The 22,500-nt window shown below is 28.5% G+C and overlaps 4 protein-coding genes and 1 non-coding gene across 6 annotated transcripts; 1 reads left to right on the top strand and 4 right to left on the bottom strand.

Moving 5' to 3' along the window:
- Nucleotides 1-1,912: 1,912 nt before the first annotated feature.
- Nucleotides 1,913-12,533, bottom strand: LOC124425380 (myb-like protein O). 2 transcript variants are annotated; one of them, XM_046965649.1, is made up of 8 exons: nt 11,909-12,533; nt 7,816-11,654; nt 6,494-7,704; nt 6,138-6,416; nt 5,506-6,051; nt 5,271-5,404; nt 5,030-5,090; nt 1,913-3,530 (listed from the first exon to the last, which is right to left on the bottom strand). In XM_046965649.1, exons 1-8 carry the CDS (start codon nt 12,132-12,134, stop codon nt 3,491-3,493), a joined length of 6,336 nt encoding a protein of 2,111 aa, XP_046821605.1. In that variant the 5' UTR covers nt 12,135-12,533; the 3' UTR covers nt 1,913-3,490. The 2 variants fall into 2 exon arrangements, with proteins under 2 accessions (XP_046821605.1, XP_046821604.1); XM_046965648.1 differs by having other exon boundaries at nt 7,816-11,660; nt 11,909-12,530.
- Nucleotides 3,551-5,266, top strand: LOC124425381 (cytochrome c oxidase subunit 6b-1-like). Its single transcript, XM_046965650.1, has 2 exons — nt 3,551-4,075; nt 4,174-5,266. Exons 1-2 carry the CDS (start codon nt 3,651-3,653, stop codon nt 4,406-4,408), a joined length of 660 nt encoding a protein of 219 aa, XP_046821606.1. The 5' UTR covers nt 3,551-3,650; the 3' UTR covers nt 4,409-5,266.
- Nucleotides 12,435-13,718, bottom strand: LOC124425652 (soma ferritin-like). The gene is made up of 4 exons (XM_046966254.1): nt 13,480-13,718; nt 13,181-13,372; nt 12,743-13,022; nt 12,435-12,502 (listed from the first exon to the last, which is right to left on the bottom strand). Exons 1-4 carry the CDS (start codon nt 13,651-13,653, stop codon nt 12,435-12,437), a joined length of 714 nt encoding a protein of 237 aa, XP_046822210.1. The 5' UTR covers nt 13,654-13,718.
- Nucleotides 13,719-13,898: 180 nt separating this feature from the next.
- Nucleotides 13,899-16,147, bottom strand: LOC124425538 (soma ferritin-like). Its single transcript, XM_046965997.1, has 3 exons — nt 15,855-16,147; nt 15,410-15,634; nt 13,899-14,712 (listed from the first exon to the last, which is right to left on the bottom strand). Exons 1-3 carry the CDS (start codon nt 15,951-15,953, stop codon nt 14,527-14,529), a joined length of 510 nt encoding a protein of 169 aa, XP_046821953.1. The 5' UTR covers nt 15,954-16,147; the 3' UTR covers nt 13,899-14,526.
- Nucleotides 14,883-14,954, bottom strand: Trnaa-cgc. Its single transcript has one exon. It is a non-coding gene; the product is annotated as a tRNA-Ala (tRNA).
- Nucleotides 16,148-22,500: the final 6,353 nt, after the last annotated feature.

The following is a 22,500-nucleotide window of genomic DNA, read 5'->3' as shown; positions in this document are numbered from 1 at the left end:
GTAATGTGACGTCATGTGTTTCCTTGAGAAGGAATTATCTAGACAATTTCTGTGTCGACGAACTTTCATTTATGAGGACTGATAATATATTCTTATTTTATACATGGTGTCCTTATTTTTTCTATGTAACGATTACAGCATATTCTACAAATAAAAATAAAAGAAAAATATCACATAAACATGATCTCAAAAATATTTTATTAAAAAATTTATAACAAAATTTTAAATAACGACAGATTGGTTTTTGTTCGATTTAATATATATTATAAAAGAACATATTGTATTAATAACAATAATTATTAGAGTAGTTATACGATTTCATATTAGCGTGCCAGGTTTTATCGAATAAGAATTTTTACAAATAATCGTCAGGAGATAAACAGATAAACATGTGCTTTACAAGTTCTACATTCGAAGACGAAAATAGTCAAACGTCCGCGTTGTTTTTTGAAAAATACATCAACATTCATATTTGAGATTTAGTAAAAAAAACATTATTTTAAATATTTATCAAAAAGAACTGAATAACTACCCTAAAAAATCTATCGGGGATATAATAAAAATAATTTCAAATATTACAGGAGTTTCTAAAAGGTAAAAAATTACGTGTTATTTACACAAAATACGTAAAATTGATAAAATTTATGATATTACATTATTAAATTTGTGATGTTTTGAAAATAAACGATCTAAAGAATATGCAGGGAACATTTAATAGGAAGAATATCATCTCCAAAGAGAACAAAGTTTCATCAAAGAATTTTCGATAAAATAAATAATGATTCCGATGAAGTGCGATAAGACGAATAGTCTATCACTTTCTCTATCCAAACGAATTGCCCATGATTAAAAATATTTTGGAAATTGTGAATGACAATACTTCTTTGTCGAATTTTAAAAGATCCACGTTTTACAAGTTACTATTAAAAGAAATGGATTTTAAAAATGAGAAAATAGAACGTAATCATGTTTTAAGCGATAAAGAAGAAATAGTTTTATAGCGTAGAAATTATTTACGAAAAATAAAAGAATTTAGAGAAGCTAAGAAAAAAATATATTTTTTGGAAGAGATGATGTGAATAAGTGAAATGCAAGTTAAAAATAAAATATCGAAAAATTCAAACGTTAGTTCGTCACTGAATGCATGTTTAAATGGACGACAATCTAGAGAGTCTAAAATGAGAGTTTAAAAAGACCCTCAAATAAAAGCAAACAACATATTATCTGTTATATTGGTAGCAATAATGGATTCGTTGACGATGCCTTGTTGATTTTTGAATCGAAGAAAAGTAACAACTACCATGAAGAAATGAATTCTATTACCTTCAAAAAATGGTTTACTAATGTTCTCGTTAAACTTGAAGAGAATTCCTTTATTATGGATAACGTTCCTTACTATTCTCGAAAAATAGGAAGAATACCTAATAGTGATCGGAAAATAGCCGACATTAAATAATGGTTGCATGATAAAAATATTAACTTCTCTCAGGATATGATGGTGAAGGTTGAATTGCTGCATATTATAAAACAGTACAAATCGATATGCAATATTTATGTAATAAAAGAAATAGCAAAATTAAAAAATATGATTATACTTAAGCTATCACCTTATCACTGCGAATTAAATCTGATAGAAATGATATGGGTCAAAGTAAAAAAGTTATGTCACAAAGAAAAAAGTAAAGTTTCAATGTGCAGACATAAAAAGATTATTTTATGAAGCATTAAATACAGTAACTGAAGAAAATTGTAAAAATTGTATTCAACTTGTCATTGATAATGTTGAAAATAAATTTTGGAAATTGAATGATATTATTAAAAGTACCGTGGAATCTTCTATTATAAACATAAATAATAAGAAAAGTAGTTTGGTATTGAATACGGAACCAAAGTCTGAATAAATAAAAATATATTAATTATTTAAAATATGTTTTATTTATAGTGCCATTTATATTCCTAATTGAAAAGTGTTACAACATTTAAAGTTCGTGAATACGCTCCTGTCCTCACTCATTGAACAAAATATAAATTAATAGAACATAATAACCTATTACAGATCTGAATCATAGATAAAAAAATATAATTATAGTAACCATGCTCTAATACAGTAATGTTCAATCTTTTTGTTTGCTTAATTTATTATTTTTGTTTGTCACATTGAATAAAGAGCAATTCTCTCGAACTACATACAAAAAATATATAAGAAAATATAATAAAATATATTAAATGTATACAAGTAAAAAATTAATTTTTTTTTTTTCTTCGGTCACACTCTTCATCTACTTATTTATTTATCTTTGCGATTAAACATTTCACAAATAGTTTCATGAATTATATATCCACACATGGCTTCAAGCTTCAAGAAACATTTATATTTATATTGAAACATTTATATTTTACATGCCACGCACGTAACGTGGTTCAAACCACGTGAACAAATATTATACAATGTATTTTTTATGAACGTATTTATATTTAGCGTAACATAATCGTACAGATACCTACAGATATACAGACAAGACATTATCGCAAAGAATATTTTGGCTATTCTCCTGTCTATAAGTGTCATGTATCAATGCCTCATTACAATATAGATTTGGATATCGGTTTTGTTGATGATAAAAAATAATTTCTTTTTTCGCCAGATTTCTACTTTTTAATTGAGATCTTCAGCGATTGAAGTAATTTTCCAATGTCTAAGGTAGAACCACTCGGTATAGGAAAGTGCATTTAATGTTGCCGCCCGATGCAGTAAAATACAAATTACAGAGCCGATATCAACATGTTAAATAATGAATGACAAAAATTTGATTGATTTTATCAGAGAATATATATTCCTATTATGATCTGTAATCAAGTAAGGCAAGAATGGGCGATTGTTTCTAAATATATATTAGCATGCAAAATTTCCAAATGTAAAATGTAAAATGTAAAATTTAAAATTAAAATTCATTAGAATAAAGTAGATTTAAACGAAAGAAAAAACTAAATAAATTCATAAGTATTTGTAATTTTGTCATATTTCCCCAGAAAATATTTGAAGTCCAAAGGGTTAAATCTTAGTTTAGCTCTAAAATCTTGAAAGCATAACAGGACTGAACTCAACATTCTAAATCTAATTTCGTGGTGAGATTGGTCATCATAAAATGAAAAAACTAACTGCGGATTATATTGGGACTATCATAAATGTCCTTAGCGTGCTCTACTTGCACGAATTATTAAACCATTATCCATCTTTCCTACATAAGCAAATACAGTAAGTGCTTCCTTCAAAATTTGTATCCTATTGGTCATCCTATTGATTCTTATATGGATCTATTCATCTACCCTAGTAACTTTCCACGGGCTGATCTTTGTCATCTTAATGACCTTAAAGACATTTTTTTTCCTCTGGTATTCTTGTTCCCTTGCTGCCACTACTTCTGAGAACCGACTTCGTGCTTTGACCCTCTGCATCTGCAGCAGACCGCAATGCAGTTTGCTTGCAACGCTATAGGCTTTCCCTTCGGCAGCCAGATAATAGTAAAGCCCTGTTTCATCATTTGAACAAATATTAGATGTCTGTTTTATCGATCGAAGAGGTAGTAACAGAGCTCTGTTTTATTAACTAAACAAGTAACACTGGGTATCCATTCATACTTGTTCTTCTCATGATTAAAATTTGCCTATTTGCAGGGTTTCAGAAGCTTTCATATTTTTTTATTACATACGAACATAGTCATCGTTTTTGTTGTTCTCTTACGTCTTTTCAAATAAGAACTTTTATCTTTGATCATTTCAATTATTTGTCTATTTATATAGGCTCGACTAAAGTTTATTTAATTAAAAATTATATTAAAAATATGGTATTAGAAAATAATAAAAAAGATTCTAATAAAAATAAAGACAAAATTATATTATCGGTTAAATTAATAGATAATGAAAAAGAAAATGTTCCTTCAAAACCGGCTAAAGAAAAGAAGAAAATAACGATTGAAGTGTACGAAGATGATCCATGTTTACAGGGTAAAGAAAGATATGAAGACTCTAAATTTGAAGAAGGAAAATTTCTTTCTTCTCCTGGATCAGATCCAAGGTAAACTTTTTATCATTCATTGATTAATAATACGGTATCTCATAAATATATTAAATAATCTTTTTATAATTTATCTTTTTAAAATTTTTGTTAATAAGATTTCAACAACAAAATCAAACATTACGATGCTACGTCATGTATACGGATTTTTATCGATGCGAACATATTCTTGGTGAAGGACACGAAGCTTGCACATGGTTTAAACGAGTTTTTACTTCTATCTGTCCAAACGACTGGATTAGTAATTGGGATGAACTTCGTTTAAGTGGGAAATTACCTTGGCACAAATACAAAACTCAGGGCGATTTCCCTGGCGATAAATATGGCGTTTAAAAATTATGCCTATATAAGAAATTAAATATCTTTGATTTAATAATTTTTTCTTTTTAGTTTTTACCACTTTATTATTTTGTTATAATTATACTTGGCTTCCCCAAAAGTATTCTCCCATGCATTGTTTGATAAATAATATATATCACAGAGATAGGAATAAAATATTCAATTTTTATTATACAGGTACAAGACTTTTAATTAATTATTATGAGGTAACGTATATCGAAGTATGAAAAGATACTCCACAGAATCTCCGGTGTTGGTCATTAGGCCGTCTTCTTCAATTTCGAGTCTTCGCATCATCGATTTCTTCTTTTTTTCTCCCTTTTTTCTTTTTTGTATACGTTAAACACACTGATCGTCATGTAGCTTATGTGTATATATATATATGTCTATATATATACATATATAAATACACACACACGTATGACACTTTACATGCGTAAAAAATAGATATTTGGAAGAATTTTTTTTTGTTTTCCAATGTCTATATGAGATAATAGACACCCGAAATAAGACGGTAAATAAATTGTTTTTTTCTATTTTAGATGCGGATTTCTTACATGATAAAATGGCAATTATTTGTGCAAGAACTCCTGCCACATCATGAGGACAACTTACCATCTTCGGGCGTTGCTTCTACTTGGATCATCAGAATGTACCGCGTCAGGATCAATATAGTCTGCAATTTTTAATGCACACAAATTTGATTGAAATGTTAATGTATATATGTATATATAAAAAGAAAAAACATAATTTGACGTCACATAAACATATTGCGTTCTTACAAATATGTATATAAAAATGAGATTCATGATAATTTCATAATTCATTAAAACTCGCAATTAAAGGTTAGAACCACCTTGTATTCCTAATGTGTTTCGGTCCATATGATGGCTACAAAACATGACAGATTGATGAACGAATTGACAATCTCCATCGTTACAAGTTCCCATTAGTTCGTATGGACAAAGCACTCCATTGGGATTCACGTTCCTAAGTAAGAAGGATAAGAAGCACAAATATGTATAGATATGTATAAATACATATGCGTATTTACACATATACATATTCATATGTATATATGTAGAACCCACCTTGCTACTTTCAAATGTGACAACATCGAAACATAAGGCTCGATAGTTTTCTTTTTCTGATAATTATCTTCTTTTAACATTATTTCCCCTGTTTCTATACACTGAGTAATATCACAATCTTCTTTATTGGCAGGATTATTATTTACGCACGATACTACTTCTGTCGTTGTTCTATTGTAATAATGATCGTGCTTGATTGTATCATTTGTTTCACATGAAGAAATATCTCTTCCATCTTCTTCGTCTTCTTGATCCGATGATACTTGAGTATTCATTGATGTTAATATATTATCTTCATCTTTCAATGCAATCATATTATTATTCTCATTATGATTGTCATTCTGTTGTTCTGTTGTAAAAGATTTTTCAAATGCTGGTATTTCACTTTCTATAGGTTTAGGTCCAGATTCTTTTTTCAGCGGAACAACTTCTTCATAAACTTCAGATATATGAATGGAAGGAACTTTCTTTTTGGAAAGTTGTCGTGTATGACTTGCAACTTCTTTTAACTTATTATCTAAAAGATCTGCTCCGGCCTGAGGTACTCTAATAGAAGCAAAAAAGAAAAAAACATCATTTTATTTAATATGCAAAATTTTTTTTTAAAGGATGATTATAAAATTCATTCATACTTATAATCCTGTCCTACAACTTTGGAACCTAAAACTTTACAAATTCTAGATAATTTGAAACATTCTCGTCTTCCATTGTTAATTTTCTCATGCGCATCCATTACTTTTGGACCTATACTATTAATTCTATTACGATGTATTCGTAACTTTTCTTCTGCAATTTTTAATTGTTCTCTTAATTTTTTAACTTCTTCTACAAAATTTGTTTGTAAATCTCTCTCCATATCCCATTGACGTAAATCTCCTGACATTTCAGCAAGATTGTCTAAGACCATATACCTATATCATAAATAATTCATTATTAAAATATCTCTTCTTAGATATAATATATGTATTTAAGAGAAAAATTAATATACCTTTTCATAACTAATTTATGTTCTGTTTCCATTAAATGTCGTACTTGCTCCATCTTTGGAAGATTAACAAGAGAATTTAATTCTATAGTAACATCCTTTGTTATACTTTCATTTAATTCCTCAACATTTGCTACTTTATTTGTTTCTATTTTATTTGATGTCAATAAATCACTTTCATTGCTGCTTTCAATATTCGATAAATTCAAATTTGTATTATCTTCCACTTTGTCTTGCACAGATGTAACTAATAATTGATTTTTCTCTGTAGTTTTTTTATTTTGTACATTCTCATGTTCTATTGATAATTTCATATTTAACATACTCGAACTATTTATGTCATCGATAATTATTTCATTTTGGCTTACATCTGCTTCTTTTTCATTTTTTTCCGTGAATATACAATTGGTATTTAAATTGTTCGCTTTGTCCATTTCATTATGTTGTTTAGTGTGATCCTGATCAGGTTCAATACAAATTTTATCTTCATCTTTATTTGCATCAATACCTTGTTTGTTTTTATTATGTACTAAGTCTGTTCTTTCAGATAAATCTGTCTTGTTATCTATTATTATTACCTGATCAGGCTCGTGCTGTTTTACTTGAATTTGAACAAGTCTATGATTTACTTCGTCTTTAGTTAATACTTTCAATGAAGCAGTTGTTATTTTAGATTTTCCTGTATCTTGCAGACCCATTGTATTTTCAGATACTGACTTTGTCGTATCTATCAAAGCAACATTACTTTCTATTGTTTTCAATTTTTTATTATTTTGATTGGATGCTTCTTCATTAGAGATTCGTACATTAGGATTTAAAGTAATTTGTAGAGATCCTTTTTTGGAATTTGATATAAAATTTGCATCATTTTGTTTTCCAAAATTGTTCTTATCTGCAGAATTTAGAATAGTCGAAGACGTTGAGGAATTTTTATTCTTTTTAACTTCGATATTTCTTTCATTATTATTTTTTACAGATATCTGTAGGTTTAGATTTGAAAATTTCCCAAGTACATTTGGATTCTCTTTATATGATGGTAATGATTCTTTGCTTGAATTATCGGATGTTGTGGAATGTAACGTATTAAAATTGTTTATTTTCTTAGAAGTACCAATTTCTACTGATCTCTGCAATTTTAGTATCTCACGTTCTAAAATTTGTTGTTTCAAACGACGATACTCTTCTTGCTTCGATACTGGAAGATGTCGTACTGCCTAAAAAGTTATTTTCACAAATAAATGATAAATTTTTTCTAACTTTTCCTTATATATATATATATATTATATATAATATATTATATATTATATATTATATATATAACTTACCAAGGGTGTATGAACAGTAGGAGAAATTTTACTTTCTGCAGATGTAACAGATGATAAATTCTTTTTAGTTACATTATGTAAAGGAATAGTTTGTTTATTTGCTGCTGCAGTTTCCTGTTTCTTTCTAACATCTCTTAAAAATTGATCTACGCTTTTTTCAAACTCTGTCGTAGGTATTGTTAAAATCGGACGTTTTTCTAATTTATTTGAATTTGACATAGGGATAGCTTTGAGTCGTTCGTGTTCTGAATCGCTCTCTGTGTCAGATCCTAAATTTATCACAATACGTTGCGTATCTGAAGATATGATTTTTGTATTGCCTGTCCATTTATTTTCACAAGACTTTACACTAGCAATTGGTTTAATATCTATTAATTTCTCAGCATTATAATTAGATATTGCCTTTTGTAAAATTAATCTCTTTTGAACTACTGCATTTTGGTATTTTTTAGCATTATTTACAACTTTTGTACTTGCAGGAATTAAGACTTTTTTAAGAAATTTTTTTGATGGCCCTTTTAACAAAGGAAGTGGTCTTTTCTTACTAGAATTTATTAATAACGAACAAGAAGACGTATCAGTACTAATGCCAATACTATTTTCTTTTACATCAGCAGATGATACTGGCACAGTGTATGTGTGATTTTTTTCATCTCCGGAATTATATGCAGATGCAGATTGTGTTAATGAATGAAGTGTAGTATCATTTTGAACTATTTGATGCGTAAGTGGTGGTGTTCCTGTATCCATTTGTTGTGTTTTCTGTACAGATGGTACAGTACTAACACAAGACAAAGTAGCAGTTGTGGTAATCAACGATGCATTGCAAGAATTGGTATCTAAAGATTTTGTGCGTTTTGCTAAAGACGCTAATAAACTTGCTCTTAAAGCTTCTTCATCTTCATCTAAACTTGGCCTTCTATTTGTAACCACTGCTATGTGATCATTTATTATCTTAAGTGATGAACTAATATTACTCTCTAAATTTGTAGAATGTTGTACAATATTATCCTTTTGTATTTCATTACATGAAAATGAAGCTTTACTTTTTACAGAGTTTTTTCCAGAATTTTCATCCAATATCAACAATGAATTACTTTCTTGACTCAATTTTGTTAATTTCACATTGTCGAAATCAGCAAGAACTGTAGCATCGGATATATTTTTTTGTTTTTCATGAATATCACTACATGGTAATCCACTTTCTGTATTCATCATAGTTTTATTTGTTTCTTCTGGTGCACCTGAATCATGCTCTGATTTCTCTACATTTTCACTAGAAGTTTTAATATTAATATTTTGAGTAACATTATTTCTTCGCCTAAATCTCCTTGTACGCTTCTTTTTCTTAGGCACTAAATCTATATTATTAATAAAAACAGCCTTTTTTGAATTTACTAACGAAATATTTTTTAAAGAACTAGTTTCATGTTCTTTGGATGGAGTAACAAATGCATCCTCTATTACGTTACTTGTACTCTCATCATTCAAGCAACTTTGGAATGCTATAGGTGTAGTTAATATTGTTTGCGGTTTTTTTATAACAGATGTAAGCTTCATAGGTTTGAACTGAGTACTTAATTTTGTATTGACATTGAAATCAATAGGAATTGGTTGCATTTCGGCACTTTTGAATGTTGGTTCAACATGATTTTCATGTTTCTTTGTAGGCAATGGTTGTTGCAGCTGTTTATTCGATTTTAGAATTGTTGCAGGAACTAATGTTCTATTGATAAGAGTAGGAATTTTATTTATATCTTTAGTAACATCTGGAACACCATGCATATAGAGTGGTTCTTCAGCAATTTTCGTTATTTTATGAATAGGATTATTTAACATACTTTCTGTATTTTCCGAATTCAGAGATGTAGATATTGGTGTACTTGGTTTAATAATATCTGTATTTGGAATATCATCAATTGTTAACATTGAATCAATAGGAGATATAGAATCAGCTTCAAAGAAATGAGGAGAATTGGTTTGTTTTCTTGTAATAAAACTCTCAACTTCTACATTTTCTCCTGTAGCTGAATATTGCAACTGTGATTTTTCGTGCATATTTAATATATTCGAATTTCCGTAAGTATCGTACATCATCTGCGCGGATGTTAAATTAGAATTATTTGAAAAATGAGATGTTTGTATTAATGAAAGCGTTTGCGATAAATCAAGATCGTATATAGGTGCATCAGTCGGTGAATAAGGTCTCTCTTGACCTGTACTAATATCCATTGCGATACAAGTTTCATTAGTGGATATGTCATTCATCATATTACAATGCATGTCATTAAATTGAGAGGTAGATATAGATTCATGACATGGTTTTGTAACAATAACATCAGATTTGCTAGTTTCAATGGAATCAGACGGAGAATAAGGAGCATCAGGATTCATGTCATAAAACGTATTTTCAGTACTTGTATTGTTCATCATATTTGATAAATAGCTTTTGTTCTCAATAATTCCTGTTCGTACAGCTCTGTGTTCCAATTGATTATTTGTATTATCGAAAGGTGGACTACTAATTTTGTTAAGATTAATAAACGAAACATCAGATGGTTGTATCCCTAAAAGCTCTGTGTCTAAGGGTATATCTATAGTAATATTATCTGTTGGAGAATATGGTAATTTTTCTTTTTCCTGTTCAATATCAGTATCTAGCTCCATATCTTCAGTATGTGTATTTTCATTTAAAGCAGGAAACATTTGAGTAATCGGTGGTGTTTCAACACGTTTTTCACTTGGTATAGGTATACTACTATCCAAAAAGCTTTGAGTAAATGGACTTTTACTATGAGAAATAGTAGAGCTATCATATCTTTTAGTCTTTACACTTCGCTGTACTTCATTTTGATATTTCTTCAGTACAGCAGAACGTAATGCTATCATACGCAATTCTAAATCTTCTTCATTGTGATCATCGTCATAAGTGGTAATTTTATTTTCAAGTTCTGTTTTGCTTTGTTCATTGTTTTTATCATTACGTTTTTGCTTTGTTTCTAATGCTTTTTGTCTTAATAATGCTAAATCCTCTTCATCGTCGGCATCATTATTTATTTCCACGCACGTAACTGTCTTCTCTTTGGTACAATTTGTTACATTGCCATTATTGTCTGACATACATTTCATCGTATTTGATAATTTTTCTTTCAATGTCGAACAGTGTTCTTTATTTTTAATATTTCCTTCTTGTGCTCGAATTCTTACAGAATCTATATGTCTTATTTTCTTTAATAGCTTATTTACATTACCATACACATTGTCAGTACAAGTGTTAGATGAAGGCAATTGTTCGTTTTTCGACATCTTTTTTGATATCGTTCTTGTAGATGATCGGTGCGGAGATCTATGAGGAGATCTTCTTAACACAGGTGATCTACTACGCATGACTGGTGATTTTGATTTCCTAAGAGGCAATTTGAACCACATAGATGCTCTATATCTTCTGGAAGGAGATTTTGTAGATAATCTTGATCTAACGCTCCTATGCAATGGACTTAAATCTCTACGATGAGATCTAGACAAACGATCTCCTTTAGAATTGTCATTATCATGTTTTAATGTAGTCTCTCCTGCAGTTATATCGATGGAAGAAGAAGAAACAAAATCATCATTGATACTAGATCCATGGGTTCTTTCCTTCTTTTTCTTTTTCTTACTTCTTGATCTTGATAGAGAATGTATTTGTTTAGAATTATCCATAAGACCAACAATCTCCATATCACTATCGCTAGAAATAGGTACAAGATCGTCATTCTTTTCTTGTAGCGTAGAAGAGCTATGTTTAATTCCTGCAGATCCTGAATCTTTTGCATAATGACGATTTTCCTTTTCTTGAACTGTATCTTAAAAAAAAGAAAATAAACTTCTATTTCATTAGATGGATAACTTATAAACATAAATAACATAGTACATTAAAGTAAAAATCTTTTTATCAAACTAATTGCAAAAAATATTAAATCAATGGATACACACACACACACACACACACACACACACATATATATATATATATAAAATAAGGGAACATGCAACTCACGTCGATCTTAAAAATATTAATCGTTCTAACGAACAAAAGGAAATCAATCCGTACCTTTTCTATTGGAACTCTTCGTATGATAATATTTAGTAGAAGTACACCATGACGTACAATGCTGAGTGGAAAGACAATTAATACATCTTCCAGTTTTATTCCCATATCCGTAACTGAGATGTCCTTCTTCGGAGGAACTTACATCTTCCAAAGATATTTCACCTTCTTCTCTCTCGTCCAAAACTTCTATAGCTTCATTACAACCACTCGATAAGTCAATAGCCATTCTTAAACTTACCCTCAAAACGTAGATAACTAAAGGAGTCCATTCGTAATTATCAAAAAAGATAACTTGTAAGTAAAACTTATCTTACGATGAAAAAGTAAGGTTAATTACGCGTCAATCTAAAACTGCGTAACACACGTTGAACTTATAACTACACGTTTATGAAATATTGTTTATTAAAATCTATAGAAATATGACGTTAAAATAGAAAACAATAAATTTCAATCGGTCGTACATATGAAGCAAATAATATCTCACCACACTTCCCCACCTTTATTGCATAAACTGACTCACGCTTGCTCATGCTTTAGTGATCGCCCTTACAAACATGGCTACCAATATTCGCCATATTTGAATGTTAAATGTGACTACAATTCTACTTTGTATTATCGATTATAACCAATTCTCATGTATAATTTTACTAAAATTTTTTTCAACATATAACGTGGTTATTACTTTTTCGTAGTTATATATGTATATATACATACATGTAGATACACACACAACATATATATATATATATATATATATATATATATATATAAAATGTCATATACAGTAATAAAAAAAGAATATCACAAAGGATAAACGATTTTATCCATTTACTTTTTCATTTATCTTAAAACGCCATTTTTTTTTAATTACATTAAATTCCGATGATACATGATTATCAAGTAAATCCTTATCGAAAACAAAACGTGCCAATGCTTGGTCGCCTATGCCTGATAAAACCGTTACGAATTTCGCCATTTCATTGACACTTTTCATTTGATTTTCCATAAAACCTGTGATAATGAAATCACTTGCGTTCAAGTCACCATGTTTTTCAGCTACCGTATTGACATTAACCAATTTTTCGCTGACTTCTATCTCGAGGTCCAATGCAGTCTGTTTTTGATTATGTTTATCAAATATATGTATGTGTGTATTTATATATAATTAGATAAGATTATGGATAGAATCGATTATGGAAAAATGATTACTGTTTTTGTTATATATATCAATAATTACATTAAAAATGTAATATATTGTATATAAATGTTTACTTTAAAGGCATGAAGAGGGCATTTCCAATTTGGATCAACCGGTGGTAAAATCGGACATAATATTACTTGACCACCTCGCATTTTAACATAATCGACAAATCTTAAAGCATGCTCATGTTCTTCTTGATGCATTTGCATGAAATATGACTCGCAACCTGGCAATGCAACATCTACGCGCCCAAAATATGCCGCCTTTTTTGTATATTATATACATATATATGTAAGGAATAAGTGCAAAATGATGAGATTGTTTCTCTTTTTTTTTTCATGTATGGTTTGTAATTGTATTCTTTTCTTACCATAGATAAATAATAATAAAAAGCTTTAAATTCAGCATTTATTTGTTTATTCATAGCAGCTTCGGTTTCTTCGTGAAATTTAAAATGAGCTCTTTTCCCGGTCGGCCATTCAAGTGGTTTGTCGATACAGATGGTACTGTCGTCGCATAATACTTTCTTTGAATTTTCTTTCATGCACGTTGCAATGAAATTTCGTTTAGTATTAGTATTGAGAAAGTTGCTAAAAATCGATTTATTATTATAAAAAGGACAATATCTTTTTCTTCTTTTTTATTTATTTAAAAACTTACTTGGAAGATAATTTTTCATTTTTAATTTGATATATTTTAATTTTGAGGTTACATAGATAGTTATATTTTCGTAGTAACGTTGACAACATTTTATTATTTTTTTTTATTACGTAAATTTAATTCTCGACATTTGTTTAAAATTTATATTGTAATATCTGTTACATTAATTTTGCACTTATACTATTTATGCTTTTAAATACATTTGTGTGTGTTGATCTTATAATTTTCTTATATTCCATCATTATGAATTATGATTAATCGAATGAAAGCAAATGGCATGCGATTGGCATTTTTTCATATGTCGTAGAATCATAGATAACAATGATATATGCATTTCTATTTCTAATTTCTCATTTTATGAGTAAGTACGTGCATACATCCATACATATATAAATATTTATACAGAGAGGACCAAAAGTTTTTAGGTGATTTTAAAAATCAATTACTCTTTTTCAAGAGACTTTTTTGGCTTAATTATTTTTTTTTATTTTTTCAAATTGTGAAAAAATTCTCGGCCTTGTAGTATTACAATTTGATAAAAAAAAAGAAAAATGTATCTAACAAGTCTGGAGAAAAAATAATTTTTTAAATCACAGGAACTTTGGATTTACTCTGTATATATTCATATTACATATACATACACATATATATATATATATGTGTAATATGTTAAGATTATAATGACAGAACTTATTTATTTATGCGATGTATTTGAAAATTATATTTCGTAGGGAAAGAAAAACTAAAAAATGTCATTTCACTCTTTCATTTCCTTGTCGAATACGTAAATCCCAAGGCCATCCCCCACTAATTCGAGATTTGTAACGTAATCGGCAATTTCCTTAATCGAGTCCACTTGTTCTTGAAGAAATTCTGTCTCCAGATAGTCCATAAAATTTGCATCGGAATGTTTCCCAGCAATGGCGTGTAATTCCAATAGACTCTAACAAAAGAAACATGTTATAAATGTAATAATGAGATGGTTCGTTCTTTTTCTTTTTTCTTTTTTTTTTATAGAAATGATTAAAAAATAAAAACATTGTAAGAAAAGAAAAAAGAAATTTGTGACAAGAGAGAAGGTAATATAGGATTAAAAAAAAAAAATTTAGTCGTTGGAGGAGCTGGGATTTGAACCCAGGACTTTCCGCATGCGAAGCGGACACTCTACCACTGAGTTACACCCCCAGTCTTTTACTGTTTTAACGTAACTCAAACTAACCATGTTGGAATATTTTCAAATCGTACGTCGCAATAGTAAGTATTAATCGAATTAACTGACATGCATCGTAATCTCCAAGAACGCACCGTCAATTTACTTCGTAAAGAGATAAAAAGAGAGAGATAAAGAGAGAGAGAGAGAGAGAGAGAGAGAGAGAGAGAGAGAGAGAGAGAGAGAGAGAGAGAGAGAGAGAGAGAGAGAGAGAGAGAGAGAGAGAGAGAGAGAGAGAGAGAGAGAGAGAGAGAGAGAGAGAGACGAGAAGAAATAATACAGGTGAAAATATATCGAAAGAATCGTTGTCGATAACACATGAAATAAGAAATATTATGCATACACATATACACGCACATATGCACATTTTTTTCTTTTTTCTTTTTTTTCCTTGTATGGAACTGAGGAATATAATTTAATTCGTACGTACCTCGTTAACTTTTTGTTCCAATTTCAATGCTTCAGTCATGGCATTCTTCGCAGACAACCAATCATTTTTCGCCGGTGCTTCGATAGCCGTAAAAACAACATCGCCGCCTCTTTTGTTCTGATACGTTAAAAATTTCATTGCATGTTCGCGTTCATCGTCGGAAGATTTTTTGAAGTATTTATAGAGACCCGGCAATGCGACGTCGCTTCTGTCGAAGTAGTACGCCTGAAAATGATCAATAAATTCTAGACGATTCGAAATTACAGAGACGACTTGACGTGTAACTTTACGCAAATGTAAGTACTTCGTTCTTTGTTAACAAAAAGGGATGAAATACTATAATGTGTAATATCTATTCACTTCTGCCCCTCCCCACTCTAATCCGAAAAAACAAATGAAAAGAAACAAAAATATTTTAATTTATAATATATTAATCATTATATACCATGGACAAATAGACGTAACTTGCATATAATTCCATGTTGATTTGTTTATTTAATCCTTCCTCGCATTCCTTATGAAAATTTTGTCTTACCAGACTCATGATTTCGTTAGATTTTTTATTTTTCCTTTTAATTACGCGTTAAAAATGTATATGTATCTATGTATATGTAATATTTAATAATTTCACGTTATCTATACTCTTTTAACGAAGGATACACTTTGTCAGTTTCTTCTTTCAAAACAATCTGCAACGAGGTTACGCATGAACTGCAGGATGGATGAACGTTTGTAGGCGATTGCGCATTCGCTATAGATAAGTAACATATGTCTACATATATATTTTATAATATATATACTAATTGTAGATAGAACCTTGACAAAAATAACAAATTTGTTTACAAACAGATTTTACGTTTTGATATTTTTATCGACAAACAGAATTAAATATAACATCTAGACGACAATTTTAAATTTGTAAAGAATAGATTTAAAACGCTAATACATATCCTTTTTCTTTTGTTTTCTTTCCTATTATTCTCTTTCTTTCTTGGCTTCCATTTAAATTTTAATGTCAACATAGGTGTACTTTATCGACGTAATAATAATTTACCTTGAACTTAATGACTACGTATTTTTTTTAGAAGCCGTTAATATATTTAATATCGATTACTATGTAATTGTTTTATTTAACTTTTATTTTTCATATTAAATTATTTTTGCATTGCATACAATTGGCATAAATAAATTGCATCGGCCAATCAATTGTATTCGAGAATTCTTATAGGTCGAGTAATGCTATTGGTTATCGTACAAATAATGTTATAACATGTATATTTATTATGAATATAATAAATATTTTTAATGAAATAGAAATTAGTTTTTTAAAAAAGTTATAAAATATTAGTTTTCTTTCCATTTTTATTGATTTCTATTTCCATGTGATGTATATCCGTACTTTTACGCAGTACCGAGCATAATGATGTCATGAAAAAGAATGTCGAGTTAAAATAGAGCGATTGAAGCGCTAACTAGCAGTTCAATTTAAAAGTTTCTTTTTTTCTGACCAATGTGCGATTACAGAGTAGAAATTTAAATGCGTTAGAATATTTATAAAATATTATATCCAAAGAGACTACTGTCGATAATACAGTGACACTATATAATAGTTCTAATATCCGCTAGAGTTCGCTGAATGAACTGGAACGAACATCGTATATTTTGGAATTGTAATATTAACATTTTTTCAAATTAATTTTTATATTGATTATAGGACGATAAAAGTTTGGGAAAGTATAAATTTTACAGTGGCAAGTTTTATGTGTAAAATTTTTATACTTAGAAAATATATATTATTCCTATCAATCATATATTTTCTTGTTAGGCAAACAATAAAAATTAAGAGAATATTTTTGATATGATAATATGAATGATTTCGGAATTGTATTTATTTTGTCAGATTCATTGAAATTTAAATTTTTCGAATTTATGTATAAAACTTTCTATATATATAAAAACAGAAATTGGAAAGTATGATTTTGTATTATTTATGTACTATTTAAATAAAAAATATTAAGCAGGATCGTTTCCCATTTAAAAATAGAAAAAATGGGTCGCGCGAAAAAGTGAAAATTCGAAATCTTTTGTTTTGTGGTTTAGAATAGTTTAAAATAAATCAGGTTTTATCGTATATTCTTTATATAATTTAAAACTTTAATTTTAAAATTTGAAATTTTCATGTAAATTTTATTATAAGAAATATAAACTTGAATTATTTTGTTGTAAATTTTAACCCAGTATAAATTTTTTTTGAGTATAAAATATCCAAAATATCACAAAATATTTCTATAAACTTTCAATGATTTTTCTTTTAGAATGTTTCAAATATTCTATAGTACATTCTTAAGTATTTATAGTATATTTATGTTCAATTATGACACTACCATAAATGTTTTTTTACTATGAATAGAATAATTTATCTATATATTCTATATAATATTTTATACATATTTATAGAATATTCCATAAATATTCTAATAAAATATTCTATAAACATGTTATTATTTTCAAAAACCGCTGAATTAACTTCATCTTTTTTACATGAAAAACAAAAAATTAGTTAGGAAACCATATAACTTGAGAATACTAAAGTGATAATATTATCTGTTAACTGATATCAGCAATTTTTTAATTTGAACATTTATATAGTATCAATTACTGTTGTATTTTAAATAATGTTTGTTTTCCTTCTGGAAAAAAGAATTTAATTGCTTTTGAAAATAGATGACTCTATGCTTTTTAAAATAACTGTAATTATTTAAATATATATTAAAGAGGTTTGTATGCAATTAAATAAATGAATTTAATCGACATTTTTTTTTATTCAAAAAATTATTAAAAATACGATTTTATAATTATCTTTCATATCTCCATTTCTTATGACATTTGTTATATATATTTTTAAATTTATATTTTATATTTATTATATTTATATTTATATCATTTTGGTAATATTCCATATATAGTTTTTCGAAATTGCAAAAGAAAAATCATCATAATATTAGGATTTTTCCTGGTATTGATTTATTTTCAGGAAAAAAAAATAACCAGGCTGATTGATTGGTTTATAAATAACCAAAATATCGTGCCGAAATATAGTGCCGAAATCAAGTTAGTCATATTTTTCAATTTCCGAATATTTTTGTAAGTCACTACACGTATGTAGGCAACAATAAAAAGAAAGGAAAAAAACTAATAAAAAAATTGTTGAATTGTACTTACTCCATGCTTAATCGTGTATTATGAGAATGAATAGTATTAATAAAAAAGAAGGATAATTACCTCGAATTAAAACGATGTTTTGACGCACGAATAGATAGCACGCATGTACATACGTTAAAGAGGTACGACAACAAAGAATAATAATTACGAATATGGTTGTCTAAATGTATGTTCGTTGTGCATATGATTTTGAGGGTCCTTTTACAATTAATCTAATTCCAATTTCTTATTACAATTAAAATGTGCAATAAATATATTTGATATAGAACATTCCAAGAATGTTATTTTCTATTACAAATATATGATTTCCGATTGTATTATGCTATGTATGCTCGTATAATATTGATTCGAATATTCCAAAATTAAAAACATTCGTAATTTATAAAAATATTTATGAATATTATATGGTATCTTGATAGTATCTAATTTAGAGAGTTAAAGATTAATATTATGTAATTATATTACATCATTCTTACACATTATTATTTCGTTATATATTTATAATATTTCTATATATGTATATGTATATCTTTGCTATTAGTTTTAATCTTATTCAGATCATGGACGTTTATTTATGATAACTAACATATATCATTCTAATATAGTGACAATAATCTTTGTTATACATAATACTCTAACAATATAATATTTTTTTATTTTTGTGAGTTTGTATTATAAATTAAAATATCATTCAATGAATTCTAAATTAAAATGTAGTCATCAAATTCTAAAAAATAATTTTAGAAACACTATATAATAGATAGTAAATAGAGATATAAGAAAAGTATATTAAAGATAAAAATATTTGCATCTTGTTTTAAAATATAAACGTGATGCAACGAATATGTATATTACATATAAATATGTATATGACATATGATACGAAAAATAAATTTAACAATATCATACAACCATGATACATTATTATTCAATATTCAAATAGATTATCGTAATATTTTGCGAAAGATATATAGAAAATAATATTAGGACACATTATTTGGATAAAATAATTTATCATGAAGAAATTTGTCAAATTTTACATAACTTTTGAAATGGCAAATAGTTTTTTCTCTTAAAGTAGATCGAAAACATAAGATTTATATTTTTCTTCTTAGCCAATAGGTCGATGTCAAAAAATCTTTTTTTTTTCTTTTAATATTTAACAATAAGAATTATAATATCACATACGATAAGTCTTCGATCTTGGTGGAATAACGCTGTGTCGAAGTGAATGTCGAAGAAGTCAAGTCGATAAAAACTTTTTAAGATTCTCTTACAGCAGTACACCACATTTCCATCGACGTATCGACCTTGATGTTCCATGGAAGCCCCATCATAGCCGCTGTCACACGCACAAGAGTCTTATGTCTAATCTTGTGCAGTGGCCAGCAGCTGCATTAGGGTCCAATAGTGTTCCTTGATCGCGTGTGATAAACGTTTTCCTCGATCTTTCGTTTCCCTAATTTCTATTAATTTTTTTTCTTTCTTTTTTAATTTCGTTTTACACTGTACTTAATTTTTCTTTTTGATTTTTTTTTTGTGAAATATATTTTGTATAAATGATATAAATATTTATATAGAGATTTCTATAGAAATTATACAAATTTCAAATCAAATATATCTCTTTATTACGTTTAATTAAAAGAAACGAAAGATCGTTTAACATTTAATCGATTCCTACGATCAAAATAATTAATATAAATATGGACAAATTTTGTTCGTTTTCGAACGTTAACAAAAATTTCCTGATTGATATCTGAATTTCTTTTTTTCTTTTTCTCTAACAAGTACAAATTTTTGTTCATTATATAAAGTTAAAAGAATCGATGTAAATTAATTTATAATTTTCTTTCTTTCTTCAGATATATATATATATATATTTCTTTTTAACAACGCGATCACGGACATCAGATATGGTATTAGAATTAGATTAGAAAATATTCGCGTTATAATATACCTTATAAAATCGATTGACATCTTTCAAAAGTGTTCTGGTATTCGATCGGTAAGAGAAAATAGTCGGCGAGGGAAAGGGGAGAAAGTAGAGGTGAAAGGGGTTGTTAGGGAAAGATAGATACATAACTATACATAGAACCTACGTATTATATATGTGTGTATATATATTATAGTTATATGTGTGCACGGTGCGAGAACATTTTTCTTTTTACTAAAAGTAAAGTAAGTCGGTAAAAGACTATAGTTGTGGGTGCTTGGACATCTGCTGCTGACTATATAGCTTCCCTAGAATGTTTCAATTCGAATACAAAATTCAGTGTCTTCGATCTTTTTATACTATGTATGTTGGACTTACTAGAAACCTAGTGTCGTTTGCATATATCACCGACTTTATACTAAACACTTTTCATCCTTGATATTTTTTTTTCATATTTGTATCCTTGGTAATATCTGATTTAGCAAAGGAAGAAAAAGAGAAAAAAGAAGAAAAAAAAGAAGAAAAAGATTGTAGATCTTGGTGCTCCTTTTTCCCTCATTTTTTCTTAATTTTTTATTTTCACGAGTCGATTTGATTTGATCTTTAATCCCCCTGTTTTTCCTCAACATTTCAACCGTTTACAATCCAAGAACGATCTCTTGCCGACCATCCATGATGACGATCGAAGATCCAACGTGCACGTTGATGTTTTCAGAAGAAATTTGTCTTCTTTTAAACTCAAAAGAGATCTTTCGAGAAAGTTATATTCGATATTTTTCACAAATTTGTATCCTTTTCTTGGCACTTTGTGCGTACAAACTTTACGTTGAAAAAGAAAAAAAAGAAAATAAAAGAAAAAATAAAATGGAGGAATTAAAAAAAAAGAAATAAAGAAAAAGAAAATGAAAATAAGAAATAAAAAACAAATAAGTAGTAACCCTAATGAAAATCTAAATGTTTTAATCGGAGACACTTAAAAATCGACGATAGTAAAAATTATAACGAGACACTGCACGAACAATAAATCGATGAAAAAGAGAGTTCGCACTCGTTACTTCCGTTGCACCGTTCGAGCACAACTGCCGTTAGTTTCTTAGTTCACCCTTCGTTATATACTAACACACCACGTGGTTACCTAATCCATCGGCCAATGAAATTATGGCTTTAGAAATAGGGGACCAATGATTGTTCGGCTTTAAGCTCGCAAGACACGTGTTTCTTCAGAAATAAGGGCACAGCTAGTATTACGAGTAAAATCGTATTTGCGTTAACCGAAGTCAGACACGATCGAATTGCATAGCTCTGACATACGTTCCATACATATCTACCGAATATCCAATTTTTATTTTAGTATCATTTTTATCCGCTTATTTATCTAAATTTCTTCTAACTCTTATTTATTTTTTTCTTTTTCATCTTTTTCACTGTTCACTTTTTTTTCCGTAACATGATTTCTATCTATTGAAATAGTTCATTTTTTTCTCTTTTTTGTTTTGTTTTGTATACTTATTACAATAATGAATTTTGGTTCATTCATTAACAAGTCTCGATAGTGTGTGTGTGTGTGATTTTTTTTCTTTTTTTTTGATCGTCTTCCTTATGATCTATTTATTTGTTCATTTTTTGTCTTTTTTTTGATAATTGCGCCAACAGACACTAGTTTAATGTATTTTGATGTTGATCGCGTATGTGAACGGGTCATCCAAATATTTTATTATATAACTCTGTCTTCTGACCCGACTAATGCCGTCTGGCAGTGGTGCCGTTGGTGGTAGTGTTTAATGATATTGTGAAGAGGTGAATCCTTAAAACGTACCCCACATACATACCGACGTGAAGCAATTACCCCGTTCGGTAAATAGTGGGATCCGGCATTAGGACGACCTAATTTTCATACCTGTCTCCCTGTCTGTACTCCCTGTGCAGAAACTAACTC

The sequence above is a fragment of the Vespa crabro genome, chromosome 7 (assembly GCF_910589235.1).
Source record: "Vespa crabro chromosome 7, iyVesCrab1.2, whole genome shotgun sequence".
Taxonomy (NCBI): domain Eukaryota; kingdom Metazoa; phylum Arthropoda; class Insecta; order Hymenoptera; family Vespidae; genus Vespa; species Vespa crabro.
Note: the sequence above shows the minus strand (reverse complement) of the source record. Positions and strands in the feature narration are given on the sequence as shown.